The sequence below is a fragment of the Crotalus tigris genome, unplaced genomic scaffold (genome assembly GCF_016545835.1).
Source record: "Crotalus tigris isolate CLP2741 ecotype Arizona unplaced genomic scaffold, ASM1654583v1 scf7180000024391.5723578, whole genome shotgun sequence".
Classification (NCBI taxonomy): domain Eukaryota; kingdom Metazoa; phylum Chordata; class Lepidosauria; order Squamata; family Viperidae; genus Crotalus; species Crotalus tigris.
In genome coordinates this window covers 1049693-1068710 of record NW_024100561.1, presented here as the reverse complement: position 1 = coordinate 1068710, position 19018 = coordinate 1049693, and the positions used below count along the sequence as shown (strand labels likewise).

General features: G+C 38.6%; 1 protein-coding gene across 1 annotated transcript in view; it reads left to right on the top strand.

Moving 5' to 3' along the window:
* ANKS6 (ankyrin repeat and sterile alpha motif domain containing 6) overlaps window positions 1-19018 on the top strand; it is a 41004-nt gene that overhangs the window by 12245 nt on the left and 9741 nt on the right. The window contains exons 3-11 of the mRNA XM_039329326.1: window positions 29-73; window positions 677-881; window positions 2706-2812; window positions 2897-3036; window positions 3758-3962; window positions 5069-5118; window positions 10313-10501; window positions 11153-11318; window positions 13590-13756. Of these exons, the coding sequence (XP_039185260.1) occupies window positions 29-73; window positions 677-881; window positions 2706-2812; window positions 2897-3036; window positions 3758-3962; window positions 5069-5118; window positions 10313-10501; window positions 11153-11318; window positions 13590-13756 (1274 nt within the window). The remainder of the gene's footprint in view (window positions 1-28; window positions 74-676; window positions 882-2705; window positions 2813-2896; window positions 3037-3757; window positions 3963-5068; window positions 5119-10312; window positions 10502-11152; window positions 11319-13589; window positions 13757-19018) is intronic.

The following is a 19018-nucleotide window of genomic DNA, read 5'->3' as shown; positions in this document are numbered from 1 at the left end:
TACATCTATCTGTTTCCTCTTTCACTAGATAAGCAGAAAAGACAACCTGATATCTTCCATGCTTTAAAAATGGGTAAGAGCTTTATAATTTTAATACATGTGATTTTTAATCTGAGATCTGGCTCTGCAGTTGCTTTGGAAGTATAATAGTGATTTGCAACCAAAGATCTGAAATCTTTATATGAACTTTGGTTAATGAGTTTTGGTAGCTTGTTGTTATGTATAATTCTTTGTGTCCTTCTGTTCCATTAGTTTATTTCCCTTCTCTGTCTTCTAGTCTTCTGCTTTTTCCTCATTCATATGAACTATTCAATTTTTCTGTTAAATCCATCTCTCTTTTTCTTTGGCTCTTACTCTTTTTTAGATCCCTTTAACTTCTGCCCTCTTTCCTAGGCTGCTCTGCCTGCCTGTAGGATCTGAACAGGGCTATCAATGCCAACAAGAGGACCTTAGGTTCAGAGTAGTCCATACTGCCAGCACTCAGTCCTTATCAAAATTCAGGGTTGATTCTTTACAAGCCCTCTTCTGTTCAAACAGTAAGTTCTCAAATTGTGCGGGGGCCCCTATGAAAAGATTAATATAGCTATAGAAAATCAATTAATTGCAAAAAAATAGAACTAGAACTATCACTATATCACCTTTTGAATGCTTCAAGTCAATGCTATTTTCTCTATAGGAAATTTTCAGCTGGTGAAAGAAATTATTGATGAAGACCCAGCACAATCCAATGTCATTAACGATGATGGTGCTTCTCCACTGATGATTGCAGCTGTTACTGGACAGATGCCCCTTATACAATTACTTGTTTCAAGAAATGTAGACATTGATAAACGAGATAATGTCCATGGCTGGACAGCATTAATGCAAGCTACATATCATGGGTAAATACATTTATTTTGCTAATGTGATTTGGGAGAAGTTTCATTTTTTCCTTAAAATTACTGTTGCCTTTTGATTACCCCCAGCAATCCCATGGGATGAAATGATAATCTCTTTATGATGGCAACCAATTACATAAACATTTAGGATTAGTTTGGTTCATACATTGTACTAAGCCATTATGGTGGCTTATTCAACATTCTATCATTAAATTGTGATTTAGTGACATGTAAGTTAAGTTACTCTGTAGCTAACAGTACAATCTCACCTTTGCAGTAGTATATGTTCTTCCTTTCTCCATGGTAGAATTTGTAGACAACACTGTTATTTATGTTACAATCTATGGACAAGTCTGTCTAATGTCTTTATTTAGGGAACATTTTTCTTCCCATTTTCCGATATAATTATATTTATCAGACAAAGCATACAAGGAAATTGTTCCTATTGTAATGGTGCTTATTGTATATATTTCTTTATTCAAATACACTAAACATAATTGCTGAGGGTTGTGATGACTGAATTTGTACAACACACTTAATCACAAGCCAGTTACTTTTCATCTAATTAGCTGTATGAATCCAGTCTGGTTAGTTTTTGGGGTTGTGTGAAGCTTGAAAATTGAGTTAAATGAGAAAACCATGTTTCAGTTAATCAAGGAGAAATGTGTCAGATGAACATAGGCATCAGCTACCAAGCTGTTTAGGCCAAGTGAAGATGTGTTGTATAAAACTGCAAGAATGCAGTGTAGAACCTTTGTTGCTGCAGCTTTATGTGAAGTTATAAATAGCAGTTAAGCAGTGGTCCCCAAACTTTGCGGCTTGGTGGTCTGGTGGAGTGGGGGAAGAGGGGAACTGGGCCATGTGAGCGGCAGGGCAGCATGCGTGTGTGCGTGCAGCTTGATTTGTGCAAGTTGAGGTACGCACACAAATTGAGCTGCATGTGCGTGTACATGCATGCTAGCTTGCATAAGTCGAGCTGTACGTGTGTGCGTGCCGGTCTGCTGCTCATGTGGCTTGGTTGCAAATAAACCATGGCCCAGTAGTGGGCCACCGCCCGGCGGCTGGGGACCTCTAGGTTAGAGTGTTATGTCTGGGAAGTAGAATTCATTTGATGGTGGTTGACTGCAAATAGATAGACCTATAATCAGAAAATTCTAATTATTTCTATAGATGAGGGCTACAGTAAGTTATAAACATCTGTTTGGACAAGCAATATGTTAAGCAAGCCATAGAATTATTGATGATAACTGAGTTGAAATACAGATGTGATACTAAGTGACCGGATCTCTTTACTACTACAGAGAACTTTAGTACAAAAAGCAGGTACAGGTAGTCCTCAATTTACAATCATAACTGAGGCCAAAATTTCTGTTGCTAAGGAAGATAGCCGTTAAGTGAATTTATTGCCTTTCTTATCACTGCAGTTGTTAAGTCAGTAATATGTCTGTTAAGTGAATCTGACTTCCCCATTGACTTTGCTTGTCAGGAGGAGGTTGCAAAAGGTGATCACATGATCCGGGACACTACAACAGTCATAAATACATGCCAGTTGCCAAGAATCTAAATTTTGATTACGTGACCATGGGGGATACTACAACAGTTGTTAAGTGTGAAAAATGTTTGTAAGTCACTTTTTTCAGTGCCATTATAACTTCAAGTGGTCACTAAACGAATGGTTGAAAGTTAAGGACTACCTATATAAAAACAGAAATCAACAATGGTTTAAGAGACATTAGAGATAGGAACAATTTACCTCTTTCTAGTAACATCTTCTAATAAATCTGTCTTTAATATATGTATGTAGCTTATATTCTGTTTTATTCAAAGAAATAAAGAAGTTGTTAAGTATTTATTAAATCAAGGAGCTGATGTCAACCTGCGTGCTAAAAACGGATATACAGCCTTTGACCTGATAATGCTGCTGAATGACCCAGGTACTTCTGTGTGCTTATCTTGAATATCACAGTCTTGCAACAGTTAGAGTAGAAACACTTTACCAAACTGTGTGAATTTTGCAGATGCGGAACTTGTGCGGTTGTTGGCCTCCGCCTGCATGCAAGAAAAGAATAAGCAGAACAGCAAAGTAACTGCACTCTTTTCCAGAAATAAGCAGTCCATAGGTATTCCATTGTTGCCAGATGACAAGGGAGGGTTGAAGGTACAGAAATAATATATTTACCTTTTCTGTGCTCCTTTGTTTTGAACAGAAACTTGACGGCAGGCTTCAGCTGCTTTCTATTCTGTCAGTTTGGGGGACAAGTTCAGACTTTTTCCCAGTAATACTTTCTTCTTTTTCTATATCAGTGATGCCGAACCTTTTAGAGACTGAGTGCCCAAACTGCAACCCAAAACCCACTTATGCATCGTCGAGTGCTGGATGGGTGTGGCCCATTGGGTGGGCATGGCTGCGGTGGTAACGGCAGACTGGGTGGGACTAAAAAGTTCGGTCAATTCCAACTTTGCAAGATCTTTTTTTTTCCCGTGAGAAATTGAAATTGACTGATTGAACCTTTTTTTTTTTTCACACGGCGGCGGAGGCCTAAAGCGAAAAGATTTTATAAAACCCAGCTGAAGGCCTAGGACTGGGGCGATGGCACGCGTGCCCACAGAGAGAGCTCTGGGTGCCGCCTCTGGCACCCGTGCCATAGGTTCGTCACCACTGTTCTATATCATTGCTTATTTCATTTCCACTGGCTCCTTGCTAAGGCCTTTTCATTCACATGAACGTTAGCCAAAGAAAGAGATTGAAGGAAGGACAGAGGAATGTTTTCCAAGTTTCTGCATATTTCTTAGACTTAATATTAATTTATTTCAAATCAGAGTCCTGATTATCACCCATAGTTATAAGGAAGATAACAGAATTATATTTTCTTTTCTAGTCATGGTGGAACAGAATGTCCAACAGATTTCGCAAATTGAAGATGACCCAAACCTTAAATTATGGATTTTCCATGAATCAATCTATACCTTTTCCAGAAGAATCAAAATCCCCATTTGACTGTACAATGAAGGCTGCATTACAAAATGATAATACTGTGAATCATGATGCCACTACAGCGTGGGCAACAAAAAGCAAGTCTAATGGTAACAAATGTTAACTGTTATAAGCATTTTGTGCATGTGTATATCTATGTGTGCCCACATGCATAATCAAATAGATTTCAAGTTTGGATTAAGGGGAGATTTGGAAATTCTTTTTAACAGATTTTGATGTACTTAATCAACTATGCAAAATATTTGAACGGGCACTCCACAAAGCATTTTAGCACATATACCCCTTCTTAAAGCATTATAGCAGCTGAAGCTTCTGCAAAGTTTGCACAGTTATTTCAAAGATTATCCAAACTTTTTGTGTGTACAGATGTATGGATAGCCATTACATCTAACTGGTAATGGGAATGTTTTCTGTGCACACAAGTGCATGCACAAAAACTTAGTAACAATTTTCAGATCAGTTGGGCAGTCTTTTCAGAGAACGTGCTGCTTTAAAGCTTCTGCGGTGGGTGATTCACTTGTATTAGCATGGCTCTTGAGATGCCCGTTTCAAATGTTTATGTAACCCCAATGTTTACATGAAAACCTGTTAAAAATTGGAAATCCTTAGGTTATTGAATAATAAATATTTTCATAACAATGTAACTAGCATAAACAATGGAAACAGATTGCCAGAAAATTCTAATTTTTTGCTGCCATTCAGCCATAATTACTGCCATAACTGATTTTTGTAACCTAGATATGATATCTTCCTAACTTTTCTTGAATTTAAAGTGCAAGTACAATAATTTAGACATTGAAGATTGAAGGGTCTGTGAGTGGCTTAATAGTACATAATACTACATAAGCATGGATCCCATTAGTTCCTTCTTTGGAGGATGTTGAAAATTCCATGTAAGATCAGGACACATCTATAGTAACTTTGTATTTTTAAAAGCAGTAGAGATAAAAAAAAAATTCTGTATGTTTAGGGCTGCAGAAAATGTCTATGTATATTTTAAATGATCTTTTTAATGTGTAAATGAACACAGGAATTCATAAAATACAGTGAATTGTATTCTTAATTGAATTGAGTCATTATATTACTAGGAAAAATTGTAGTGGCATGTAATATATGCTACTTTTTTTGAACAAAAATTATTTTGTAGGTTTACAATGGCACAATTAACATTGGTGTGGATATGTTTTCCCTTCAGTTATCCATACTGCCAAGGCTGGAAAGGATGATGATTTTTTGACCACTGTGGTAAGTCAGCTTATACAGCTACTAGAATATACAGTATCAAATGTTGGCGGATTGACTAGCAACTTTGTGCAAAAAGGAACCATTAACTCTGTTCAAGCGTTTCCTTTATGTCTTCAGTTCAATTTATGACGAATGATTAACATCCCCTCCCCTCAACGTGTCAGTCCTTTACTACATGAGGCAACAAGGTGAGCAAGGGGAAAAAACTGACTAGACACTTGAAACTCTATTGATGTAGAGTATAATAACAGAATCTTGAAAGGCCATGGAGTTTCTCTGTCCCCATTTTATAGCCAAGAGAACCTAGGTAGGACAATTTTCAACTTCTTTCTCACCACTTCCTCTCTATCAGATAGGTAGCTAGATAACCTTTATTGTCATTTTTTTTCCTGTGGGCACAATAGCACACATTAAAAATGAAATTTAGTTGCTTCCTCTCAAAGTGTACAATACATAACACATTTAAAACATACTATATATAACATATGTATAGACCTACATCCTTACATATAAGTAACATATAAATATTATTCACTGTCCATCTTGAATACATACTGGAAGGAGGAAGCTTTCGAGTTCACAAGGTTAATACTGTATGGAACAAAGCTGTGACTGAATCTGAAGGTTCTGCTTTGGATACCACGAAGCCTCCACCCAGAAGGTAACAAGGAAAACGTCGTGAAGAAGATGTGTAGTGTCCCAGACAAACTTGTGGACTATGCTTGTGCAATGCTTATGTGCTATGTCCTGGATGGAAGGGAGGGAACTGCCAATGATCGTTTCAACCATCCTCACCACTCTCTGTACTGCCTTCCTGTCTGAAGCAGTGATGATTCCAAACCAGATTGTGATGCTGTATGACAGGATGCTCTTTAGTAATTGTAATTGTGTTCCTTCTTCAAGGCTGCCTCCTTGTTTTTTTATACCTAGTTACAGGTAGTCTTTGTTTAGTTACCACAGTTGGAACCAACAACTCAGTTGTTAAATGGTCACTAAGTGAAATCATGAACACATTTATGATCTTACTTCAGCTTTTCTTTGCTTTACAGATATGCAGTTATCTTAAATATAAGAATTGGTCACAAAATTATTTTTATTACTATTGTTACTGCAAGCAGTGGTTAAATGAGGCAGTGTCTAAATGAGGACTACCTGTACACTGTTTATATATATGAGGAGACTGTGTCTATGCTTACAAATATATAATGGGTAGCCTAGCTCTATATCCAATACGGTAGATACCAACTTACATGAAAGCCATTGTGTATATCAGGAGGTTCCCTACTACTGTTAATCATGATTCAACCATGGAGATTAACTCTACTTACAATCACTAGAATAGGAAAGGGAGGAGAGCGATTGGTTACTATTCCTTGAATATTCAATTGGATATTAATATTATATGTTAATATTAATATGTTAATAGAGGCTTTCATCTTGCAGCTAAAATTATAATGATTAATATATTAAGTTAGCATTTCTTCATATCTACTGTTATTCCAACAATGAAATAGCAGGCTCCATCATTTTTTTGAAGAGCCATATAAAATATAGTATTCTTTTTTATAATTAGAGTAAGAAGCAATTGTATGCTGTAGATTGTTTGGAATGGAACAGTTAGTATGGCTTCCCAAAGTATTTCCTCTTCCCTTTCTATCAATATATAAGAAATTGCTTTATAAATTTGAATATTGGCCGACCAGCTGTACTCAGCGTATGATTTCAGTGGAAGGAGGGAAGTTGTAGTTCTGGGCCCAGTGCTCTTCAACAACTTCATCAATGATTTGGATGAGAGGATAGACAGGAAACTCAATCAAATTTGCAGACAACACCAAGCTGGCAGGAATAGCCAACACTCCAGAAGATAGGCTTAAGATACAGAAGGATCTTGACAGACTTGAACATTGGGCACTATCTAACAAAATGAAATTCAATTGTGAAAAAAGTAAGGTTCTACATCTAGTCAAGAAAAACCAAATGCATTAGGTATAGCATAGGTGGTACCTTTCTCAATAGTAGCAACTGTGAGAGGGATCTTGGAGTTCTAGTGGACAATCACTTAAATACGAGCCAGCAGTGTGCTGCAGCTGCCAAAAAAGCCAACACAGTGCTAGGCTGCATTAACAGAGGGATAGAATCAAGATCACATGAAGTGTTAATACCACTTTACAATGCTGTGGTAAGGCCACAGTTGGAATACTGCATCCAGTTTTGGTCACCATGATGTAAAAAAGATGTTGAGACTCTAGAAAGAGTAGAGTACAGAGAAGAGCAACAAAGATGATCAGGGGACTGGAGGCTAAAACATATAAGGAACGGTTGCTGGAATTGGGTATGTCTAGTTTAATGAAGAGAAGGATGAGGGGTGACATGATAGCAGTGTTCCAGTATCTCAGGGTCTGCCACAAAGAAGAGGGAGTCAAGCTATTCTCCAAAGCACCTGAAGGGAGGATAAGAAGCAACAGATGGAAACTAATCAAGGAGAGAAGCAACCTAGAACTAAGGAGAAATTTTCTGACAGTTAGAATAATTAATCTGTGGAACAACCAGCCTCCAGAAGCTGTGAATGCTCCAACACTGGAAGTTTTTAAGAAGAGACTGGACAACCATTTGTCTGAAATGGTATAGGGTTTCCTGCCTGAGCAGGGGGTTGGACTCGATGACTTCCAAGGTCCCTTCCAACTTTTAATATTATTATTATTATTATTATTATTATTATTATTAGTAGTAGTAGTAGTAGTAGTAGTAGTAGTGTATTCAATTAGGAAATGTCCTAAACCAGTAGTGGCAAACCTATGGCATGCGTGCCAGAGGTGGCACACGGAGTCCTCTCTGTGGGCACACGTGCCGTTGCCCCAGCCTTGCCTCCCCCATGATCCCCTCCTCACCAGCAGCCCTCCCGGAGAATCGGCCCTGAGCGTGGCCCACATGGAACAGCGCAGCCAAGGACATGGCAGCCAGGCAGCATAGACAAAACTCTACCCTTACGCCCCATCCCGCACAGTTGATGCTGCGGGGTGCAGGCAGAGGGCGTGGCCACCATGGCGCTGCTGGGCTGCCTGGGCGATCTGTGGCGGGCCTTGGAGGCAATGAGTGGCCCTGCAGGCAGACGGTGTGGGGATGGGGTAGGGGCGGGGCAGGGGGTGGAGTGGAGGCGGGGCCAGTTTTTGGGCAGTCGGTCTTTAAAAGGTTCGCCATCACTGTCCTAAACAATTACTTCAGCATGGGCAACTTAAATGGGAGGAGCTACAAAGGCATAATTGCAAAGCTTAGAATTAGTAATGACTGCAACTTGTATTAGGAGAAATCCAGTTCCAGTGCTGAATTTAATCAATCCTGAATTAAATGATGTCTTCCAAACAATCATTGTTTAAATGAATGTGAAATGACTTCAGTTCTGTGAGTTAGGAGGATGCTCTTGTAAATTATAAAAGTGGATAATTTTTGAGTGCTTGGGTTTGTAGAAAACCTAGTTGAACTGGCAGAAGTTACAGAATAATGTCTCCAATTGTTATATATATATAGTTATACTCTAATTCATTTTATACAGAAAGGCATTATAAAATGAACTACTAAGCAAAATTAATACATCATATAAATGTTATGAAGTTAAAATTAATATAATTTTTTGCTTTTAATTATTGCTGAGCTTAATAATATTATTGAACTTTGATCCATCCTAAACTTCCACCAATATAACTGGAGAAATGTAGCTCCAAATATGAAGAGTCATGGCCTACAGATTGAGAAAAAGAACATCTTCGTATGTATTAAATCTGTTGCAAGGATCTAAGGGTAAGGAACTTGGTTGGTTAGAAGAGAGGAATACAAGGGCTTCTTGTACAGGTAATCTTCAATTTAAGACCATTTGTTTTAACAATGATTACAATGACCTTGGAAAAAATGATTTGCAATCTATCTTCAAACTTATGATAGTCAAACAAATCCTGCAGGCATCTGATTAAAATTCAGGCACTTGGCAAACAGCTCACATTTATGACTGCTTGCAATGTCCTGAAATTACAGTGGTCACAATTTGAGACCTTCCCAGCCAGTTTCTACCAATTGGCGAAGCCATATTTACTTTATAATTTGCTTAACAACCAGGGTGAAAATGGTCCTAAAATTGGGTCTGATCATGAGATGACTCACCTAATGACTACATTGCTTAGCAACCAAAGTTTCCCAAGTTTTGATCATAGGTTGAAGATTACCTGATCACGATTTCAGATATGCCACTGGAAGACCAATGCAGAAGGAAATTAAACAAAAATGCTAAATAAATAGTGGTGTCCAAACTTCACTAAGAAAAAAAATCAGTAAAATGAAACAAAGTACAATGACTTGAAAAGAGAAAAGAGAAAAATTACCGAAACTGCGCCCACCCCATTGCCAGGAATACAAAAAGAGTTGTGATATGTCGCGACACATCACGTGACGTGATGAGTTTGACACCCGTGAACTAAGACAAGTACTGCTTCATAGAAAAAAGGTTGAGAATGGCTAAAAGGTGAAAAAGTTGAAATGCGAAATAAAGGGGTTTCTTTTATTTGTTTGCCTTAGTAAGTATAATGAAGTTGAAAAGGTGGCTAAACAGGCAAAGACTTGGAACAGAAACCAAAGTAAACTAAAAGAAAAAAAAGTTCCAGTGTGGGGCTGTAGTTGTTTTCAATTCACCATTGAGTCATTTAATTTTTTTTTCTTTTCTATTTTACCCCTTGAGTTTCTCAAATGCTTCAATTTGATATTGAAATGTGGATTAGTGAATAACTTACTGGGGCAGAAACCTCCACAGCTAGTTATTGCTTGTTGTAGAGGATTGATACAATCTTAGGCCTAATCAGGGTACAGATAATATTCTCTTGGCCTTATAGAGTATTACTGTACATCTAATTGTTTCTGTTATACTGAACAAAGCCTTTTCAGCATAATCTCACCCTCCAAAGATAAACTTGCTTGACCTAGTGTCATATTAGGTGTTCCTTTCAGCCAGGATCATCACCATTAAATCTGAATGAAAATTGCTTAATTTTTGAAAAAAAAATCTGTTCAGCTTCACTTTTATTTGATTGATCTATTGTATTCAATGATGCATGTAAATGCTATTTAGGAATTAATTATATTCTTATTAGTGTTGTAATGAAAGATCGTACCTGTTGAAATTTGTTTTGCCTTTTTTTTTTCTCCTGGTCAGTTAAGAAGTGGGGCTCCATCTACACGGCTTCCCAATGACAAACTGAAAGCTGTTATTCCACCTTTCTTGCCCCCTTCAAGTTTCGAGTTGTGGAATTCTGATAGAACACAGAACAAAGATGGCAACAAAGAACAAACAAGACTTGGCTTTCCACACAGATCTACAAGTATTGACTATAGTGCTGACAGAGTAAGAGACTTGTTTAAAGTTTTATTTAAACTTTAATAGCCACATTTCTGAGTTCCTTAAATGCATTGTTTGTTCATCTACTGTATGAATTAAACTGGTGTTTTGAAATTTGACTGTACTTTATTTTCACCATTTATTTATTTATTGATCGTATTTGGCAACCAGCCCAATGATACAATTCTGGAGGTTGCACACAAATGTAAAAAGAAAACAAAAATAATATAAGTAATGTACATGTACAGAAGAACTCCCATATAGTATTCTGTACTATAGTCTTGGATTCTTTTAAAATGGTTATTCTTGTGATTAATAAAATAAGTGCAGAAACTGAGACAGTAAAAGTACAAAGACACTACTAGCATTTGATAATCCATTTACAGTTAGATTTGAGAAAGATGTCAACGTCAGTCCGCAAATAACTTTTTAAATGATTTGGCATTTCTCCAAGGTTTAATTCAGAATTCTTAACTACTATGGTGTTTTGTCTCTCAATGTTATCCCAAAACTAGCTTTGTGAATGTATGTTATTCCACTTGTTTTCATTATCCTGCAGTTTACTTGTTATGTTTTGTTGAATGCGTAATTCTGTGTGAAAATGAATTTATTTTATAAATATTAGTAAAAAAAGTTATTTAAACTCTATTTTTCCAGACATCCTTAAGCAGAGGTAGTAGACCAATTAAACTATCCACTTTTGCAAGGAGACCTCCAACTCCCAACAATTCAAGTAATTTCAACCATTCGCCTCATTCTTCTGGTGGATCCAGCAGCATAGGAGGAGTTAGCCGGCATGGTGGAGAACTGCATAATAAATCAGGTATCTATACATTTTAAATGTAGAAAATATAAATTTAAATATAATAATATAAGAGAGAGCTAGGCAGTACTTTGGACATGAAGGCCAAAAGGTGCTTCAAAGTATGTGTAAATGCATATGTAGCATTTGACTGCAATTGTTTAAATGAAATATATTTTTCATGGGATGAAGAGATAGCTATGGATTATGTCAATTGCATCCCAGGAAAAGACGCAGCTGCATTAAGAAGTTGTAGACAAAGGCTACACTAGTAGTTGGGTGTTTTCTGAAGTACTCTTTTGTTTTTGAAAAAAGACTACATGGCCCTAATACTTTAACTCAGGAGTCTTCAAACTCAGCCCTTTTATGATTCATGGACTTCACCTCCCAGAATTCCTTAGCCAGGTACGCTGGCTGAGGAATTCTGGGAGGTGAAGTCCATGAGTCATAAAAGGGCCAAGTTTGAAGACCCCTGCTTTAACTAGACCAGCCAGATAAGCAAAGGTTACATTACTAATACTTCTTCCTTGGTGAAAGGATGTTGATTTAAAATTGAGAGTTTACATTCTTTGTTTACAGATAAAATATATTGATTTATTTGTATCCCAATAGATTTAAGGCTTGTCACTTGATTGCACCAATTTATGATTGCAGTTGTGACAGTTCCAGTTGCCATTGTTAAGCGAATCCTGTGTGGTCATTAAATATGACATTTGATCACCATTTGCAACCTCTTTCAGCTTCCCCATTCACTCTGCTTGTCAGAAGCTAGTAGTGAAGGTCACAAATAAGGATAGTGTGACCACGAGATACTGTGACTGCTGCAACTGTGAGCCAAGTGCTAAGCATCCAAATTGTTACAATTTATTTTTGCCCATTGCAGCGATAAAGGAAGACCATCCTCCTCCAAAGCTACTTATACATATATATGCACACCTTATTTTCCACTCAGCATGCTTTTGAAAGAGGCGCAGAATAACTCTTTCCTTTTTTAGCCTGCAGTTCTTGTGTGTTGCTTATGACAGTAAATTGGAAACTAAGTGGGCCACAGAAGAACAGTTTTTCCTCTGCTGGTCCTCTAGGCTGGCTACCAAGTAAATGAGTAGAGTAGAGTAGAGTAGAGTAGAGTAGAGTAGAGTAGAGTAGAGTAGAGTAGAGTAGAGTAAAGTAGAATAACTTTTATTATCACTTTAAATGTACACTAATCAGCATACATTAAAATGAGATTGTGTTGCATATAGCTCTCAGAGGGTAACCAATAATCACTGCATAAACATGACAAACAAAATAAAATAAATTATTCACACACACACCTACACACACATATATGGCCCAGAGAAACAACATAGTCTAGTTTGGATCTGTATACATAGCAAGAAAAACGAATCTTGTGAGTTTACCAGATGACAGGCATAGGGAACAGAGCTATTACAGAATCTGGCAGTCCTATTAGAAATACTTCGAAACCTCCTCCCAGAGGGGAGCGACAGAAACAGACCATGAAGCGGGTGTGTAAGGTCTCTAACAATGCTTTGAACTCTAAGCACTTAGCACTTATAAGCAGTGTCCTGAATAACAGGAAACGGGCTTCCTATAATCTTCTCAGCTGTCCTCACTCTCTGTATGAACTTTCTATCTGAGGTACTGCTATCACCAAACCAAACAGTGATGCAGTTTGTTAAGATGCTCTCAATTGTGCCTCTGTAAAAAGTGGCCAGGACAGAAGAAGAAAGTTGTGCTCTCCTCATCTGACACAGGAAATGCAGATGCTGATAAATGCAAGTCGACATTGTATCATTTAATTATTAGGGGGGAAAAAGAGGCTGGCCTTTTTATTTAGAGGAACATGCATCCACGAATTATACAGTATTTGTCTTTTTAGACCTTTGTTTCTATGTGGCCTGGTAGCTGCTGATAACCTTCTCTTCAAGCCTTACTCACCTTTAATAATATCCCACTCAGTCTTTGTGGGCTTCTTGTCTCTCAAACCTGGTATTTCTGTCCTGGATCTGAATCCATCTTGCACTTGGACTATTAATTTTGCCTGGCTTGTGACAAATTTTTAGACAATAGTTAAAATCTATCTCCAACATACATACATATAATTGAGCTGCCGTTACAATCTCAAATTGTACATCTCGGTTACATCTTTAAAATAATTTCTTTCAAATTAAAAAGCACCTTTGTTAAACAGTTTGTTTTAATGGTACTTGTTAAAACATTATTTTTTTAATTTAAAAAGAATAAAGTGAGGTATGTTAGAATTTAAAATATCTTCCTGTCTATTTTAAGGTGGCAGTGCGGACAGCGTTTTATCCCAAATTGCAGCTCAAAGAAAAAAAGCTGCTGGTATATCTGAACCAAAATCAAGTCAACAGCCAATTATAGTAGGGTTAATTTCATCTTGTCCTCCTGATGTGGAAAATGCACAGACCATTGGAAATGGACATATTATTAAGGTTACATTTATTATTCTTATCTCAAAACTACTAAACAAGCATGCCTTGTAATTGGGTGGTTTTTTTTAGAAAAACAACATATAAAATATATTTCTGGGTTTAAATATAACTCTGCCGTGTAATAATAAAAATACATTTCTATAATAAATGCTTTTTAAATGTATGCCATCAAGTCTGTGTTGACTCCTGGTAATTTCCTGGACTACCGTAAATGCCGGCGTACAAGGCGACTCGGCGTATAAGACGACCCCCGTCTTTGGCGCCGATTTCAGCGCTCGCGGAAGTCGCCTTATACGCCGGCATTTACGGTAGTCCCTGCAGTTTTCTTGGCAAATTTTCAAAGTGGATTGTATTGCCTGCTTCCTAGAGAAAGAAAGAGACTGGCCGAAGTTCACCCATCTGCCTTTGTGTCTAAGGTGGGACTAGACCAGAGCTTTTCAACCAGTGGTACGGGTACCACCTGTGGTACTTTGGCACCTGGCAGGTGGTACGCAACCATCCTAGAAAAGTGGTAGTGGGGGAGGGGAATGAGCTGAACCGGTGGCAGCACTGCACAAGCCTGAACGAGAGATGGCTGGAGCTGCAGGGCTGTCAGGGCTCAGCAGAAGCACTAGGATCAGTGCCGCTTTCCAGCTGATCGGGGCTTCTTTGGGACTGTCAGGGCTCAATGGAAGCGCCATGATCAGCGCCAGGCTCCAGCTGGAGCTCGGCGCTGATCCTGGTGCTTCTGCTGAGCCCTGAAGAAGCACCAATCATCTGGAATGTTGCCTTATCTCCAGGGTCTTGTGATTTACATTCAGATGCGTGGCAACTGATTCATATTTATGATGGTCACAGTGTCCCAGGGTCATGTGAAGTGACCAAAACCTGCTGCAACCACCTATCAGACAGGGGGAATAAAAACCACACACACCCCACCCCAGCCCCACTGCCAATCCTCAACAGAAATGCTCACAACAATGGAAACCTTGGACAGGAGGAAGAGCGCCGCCAGGTGGGCAGGCAGGTGTCTTGCTCGGCTGTGGCTTGGGGGGCACTTTTTTCAGTGCCATTGTAACTTCGAACAGTCACTAAGCGAACTGTTGTAAGTCGAGGACTACCTGTACTTCATTGATTTTTTCCTTTTATTTTTTTTGGGTCATCAAGTTTTTGACACCTTGCTAGGTGACTGGTGGTACTCGGATATTGCTATATCCTAAAAGTGGTACAATGGGTGAAAAGGTTGAAAAGCCCTGGCCTAGACCTCACAGCCTCTCAGTTCAAGCTTGATGATCACTATATCAAATTGGCTCTCAGTAAATACAGTAATAATGCTATTATTTATACAAAGGGTATGTGGCATCTTAGATTATTAATGTATTTATTACAGCATTTTAAAGAATTGCTTCCAACATTTTTGATATAGGAACCACTACTTTGGTTCTAGTACTGTGTGCAAAACGATAATGCCAGTAGTAAAGAGACACTAATATACAGATGCATCTTAAAGTCAGGAATGGCACAGATAAAGTCCTCTGTTGAAAGCGGAGTTCAGAAGTAAATTAGTAGATTTTCCAGGACTGTTTCTATATCCAACTTTTGCTTGTTGATCACTACGATTTCACTTCCTCAGCAGTAGCCAAGTTCTGTTGTCATGCTGTTGTCAAGATCAGAAGTAAAATTTTGACCCAGCAACATAAATCTGTCCCTAGATAAGAATTTTAAATCTTCCTGTTGTCTGGCTTTATAACCTTACTTTGTAAGGTATATTCTTTCTTTTTCTTTTACATCATTTTGTATTATTTGGTCTATACATTGAATAAACAAAACGAATTTTTTGGAGGTTACCAAATGTAACTATTCTCCAGTAAAAGCTTGAAATAAAGATTTGACTGAAAGCCAGATGGCCCAATAGTACCGACTCAGTGATCGGTACAATGGTTATTTGTTTCTGGTACAGTTGTTGTTTAAACCCATTTGCCATGGTTTGCAAACCATAGTTTACAGGTATAAAGCATACTAAAATTGTACACTGATCCGCCCATAATTATAAATAAATATAAATATATTTTTGTCAGGATGGCTGTAACCCAGTTACTAAAATCTACATTGCAAATAATGCTCAGCTGTATCAATGTTTTTTATGACTTCCATTTAAATGAAGATGGCTTCTGGGGGATTGTCATTTTTTTCTGTTGAAACTACTTGTCAGCAAGAGCAGTTCTTATGAGGGAAGAAAGTAGTCCAAAGAGATACAGAAGGTTCTGTAAGCTTATGTTACAAGTTTGAAGTATAATATGATTTTGGATATACATAAATTAATCTCCTGTCATGGATGGAAACTGATCAAGGAGAGAAGCAACTTAGAACTAAGGAGAAACTTCCTGACAGTTAGAATAATAAACCAATGGAACAACCTGCTTCCAGAAGTGGTGACTGGGCCAAAGCCGAAAGGACGCTCAGCTGTGGATATATCTGGTGGTGAAAGGAAAGTCCGATGCTGTAAAGATTTTTTCTCCATAGGAACCTGGAATGTAAGATCCATGAATCAAGGCAAGCTAGACGTAGTCAAAAAAGAGATGACAAGACTGAACATCGACATCTTAGGAATCAGCGAACTAAAATGGACAGGAATGGGTGAATTTAACTCAGATGACCATCAGGTATACTACTGTAGGGCAAGAATCCCTCAGAAGAAATGGAGTAGCCTTCATAGTCAATAAAAGAATAGGAAAAGCAATACTGGGATACAATCCCCAAAATGACAGAATGATCTCAATTCGAATCCAAGGCAAACCATTCAATATCACAATAGTCCAAATCTATGCCCCAACCACTGGTGCTGAAGAGGATGAAATTGACCGGTTCTATGAAGCCCTACAGCACCTTATAGAATTAACACCAAAAATGATGTCCTTATCATCATGGGGGATTGGAATGCTAAGGTAGGAAGCCAAAAGATAACCGGAATAACAGGCAAGTTTGGCCTTGGAGTACAAAATGAAGCAGGGCACAGGCTAATAGAATTTTGTCAAGAGAATACGATGGTCATAACAAACACTCTTTTCCAACAACCCAAGAGACGGCTCTACACATGGACATCACCAGACGGTCAACATAGAAATCAGATTGACTATGTGCTCTGCAGCCAAAGATGGAGAAGCTCTATACAGTCAGTAAAAACAAGACCAGGAGCTGACTGTGGCTCAGATCATGAGCTTCTCGTTGCAAAATTTAGGCTTAAATTGAAAAAAGTAGGGAAAAGCACTAGGCCACTCAGGTATGAACTAAATCATATTCCTGATGAATATACAGTAGAGGTGACAAATAGATTTAAGGAACTGGATCTGATAGACAGAGTGCCTGAAGAACTATGGATGGAAGTTTGAAGTTGTACAACATTGTACAAGAGGTAGCAACTAAAACCATCCCAAAGAAAAAGAAATGCAAGAAAGCAAAATGGCTGTCTGAGGAAGCTTTGCAAATAGCTGAGGAAAGAAGGGAAGTGAAAGGCAAAGGAGAAAGAGAAAGATACACCCAATTGAATGCAGAATTCCAGAGAGTAGCTAGAAGAGATAAGAATGCCTTCTTAAATGAACAGTGCAAAGAAATAGAAGAAAACAACAGAATAGGGAGGACCAGAGATCTCTTCAAGAAAATTGGAGATATGAAGGGAATGTTTCATGCAAAGATGGGCATGATAAAGGACCAAAATGGCAGAGACCTAACAGAGGCAGAAGAGATTAAGAAGAGATGGCAAAACTACACAGAAGAACTATACAAGAATGAGCTTAACATCCCAGATAACCACAATGAGATGGTCACTGACCTCGAACCAGACATCCTAGAATGTGAAGTGAAATGGGCCTTAGAAAATCTGAGCAACAACAAAGCTAGTGGAGGTGACAGTATTCCAGCTGAGCTATTCAAAATCTTAAAAGATGATGCAGTAAAAGTGCTACACTCAATTTGCCAGCAAATTTGGAAAACTCAGCAGTGGCCACAGGATTGGAAAAGGTCAGTTTACATTCCAATTCCAAAGAAAGGCAATGCCAAAGAATGTTCAAACTATCGCACCATTGCACTCATTTCACATGCTAGTAAAGTTATGCTTAAAATCCTACAAGCTAGACTCCAGCAGTATGTGGATCGAGAACTACCAGAAGTACAGGCAGGATTTCGAAGAGGCAGAGGAACTAGAGATCAAATTGCCAACATACGCTGGATCATGGAGAAAGCTAGGGAGTTCCAGAAAAACATCTACTTCTGCTTCATTGACTATGCAAAAGCCTTTGATTGTGTGGATCACAACAAATTGTGGCAAGTTCTTAAAGAGATGGGAGTACCAGACCATCTCATTTGTCTCTTGAGAAACCTATATGCGGGTCAAGAAGCAACAGTGAGAACTGGACACGGAACCACTGATTGGTTCAAAATTGGAAAAGGAGTCCGGCAAGGCTGTATACTGTCGCCCTGCCTATTTAACCTATATGCAGAGCACATCATGAGAAAGGCAGGGCTAGATGAATCAAAAGTTGGAATTAAGATTGCTGGGAGAAATATCAACAACCTCAGATATGCAGATGATACCACTCTAATGGCAGAAAGTGAAGAGGAACTAAAGAGCCTCTTGATGCGGGTGAAGAAGGAGAGTGCAAAAGTTGGCTTGAAACTCAACATTAAGAAAACCAAAATCATGGCATCCGGCCCTCTCAATTCCTGGCAAATAGATGGGGAAGAAATGGAGGTAGTGACAGATTTTATTTTTCTGGGCTCCAAGATCACCTCAGATGGGGACTGCAGCCAAGAAATTAAAAGACGCTTGCTCCTGGGGAGGAAAGCTATGGCAAATCTAGACAGCATACTAAAAAGCAGAGACATCACCCTGCCAACTAAAGTGCGTATAGTCCAGGCCATGGTTTTCCCAGTTGCAATGTATGGCTGTGAAAGTTGGACCATAAGAAAGGCTGAGCGCAAAAAAATTGAGGCCTTTGAACTATGGTGCTGGAGAAGACTCCTGCGAGTCCCTTGGACTGCAAGGCGTTCAAACCGGTCAGTCCTAGAAGAGATCAACCCCGACTGCTCTTTAGAAGGCCAGATCCTGAAGTTGAAACTCAAATACTTTGGCCACCTAATGAGAAGGAAGGACTCACTGGAGAAGGGCCTAATGCTGGGAAAGATTGAGGGCAATAGAAGAAGGGGACGACAGAGAATGAGATGGCTGGATGGAGTCACTGAAGCAGTAGGTGTGAACTTAAATGGACTCCAGAAGATGGTAGAGGA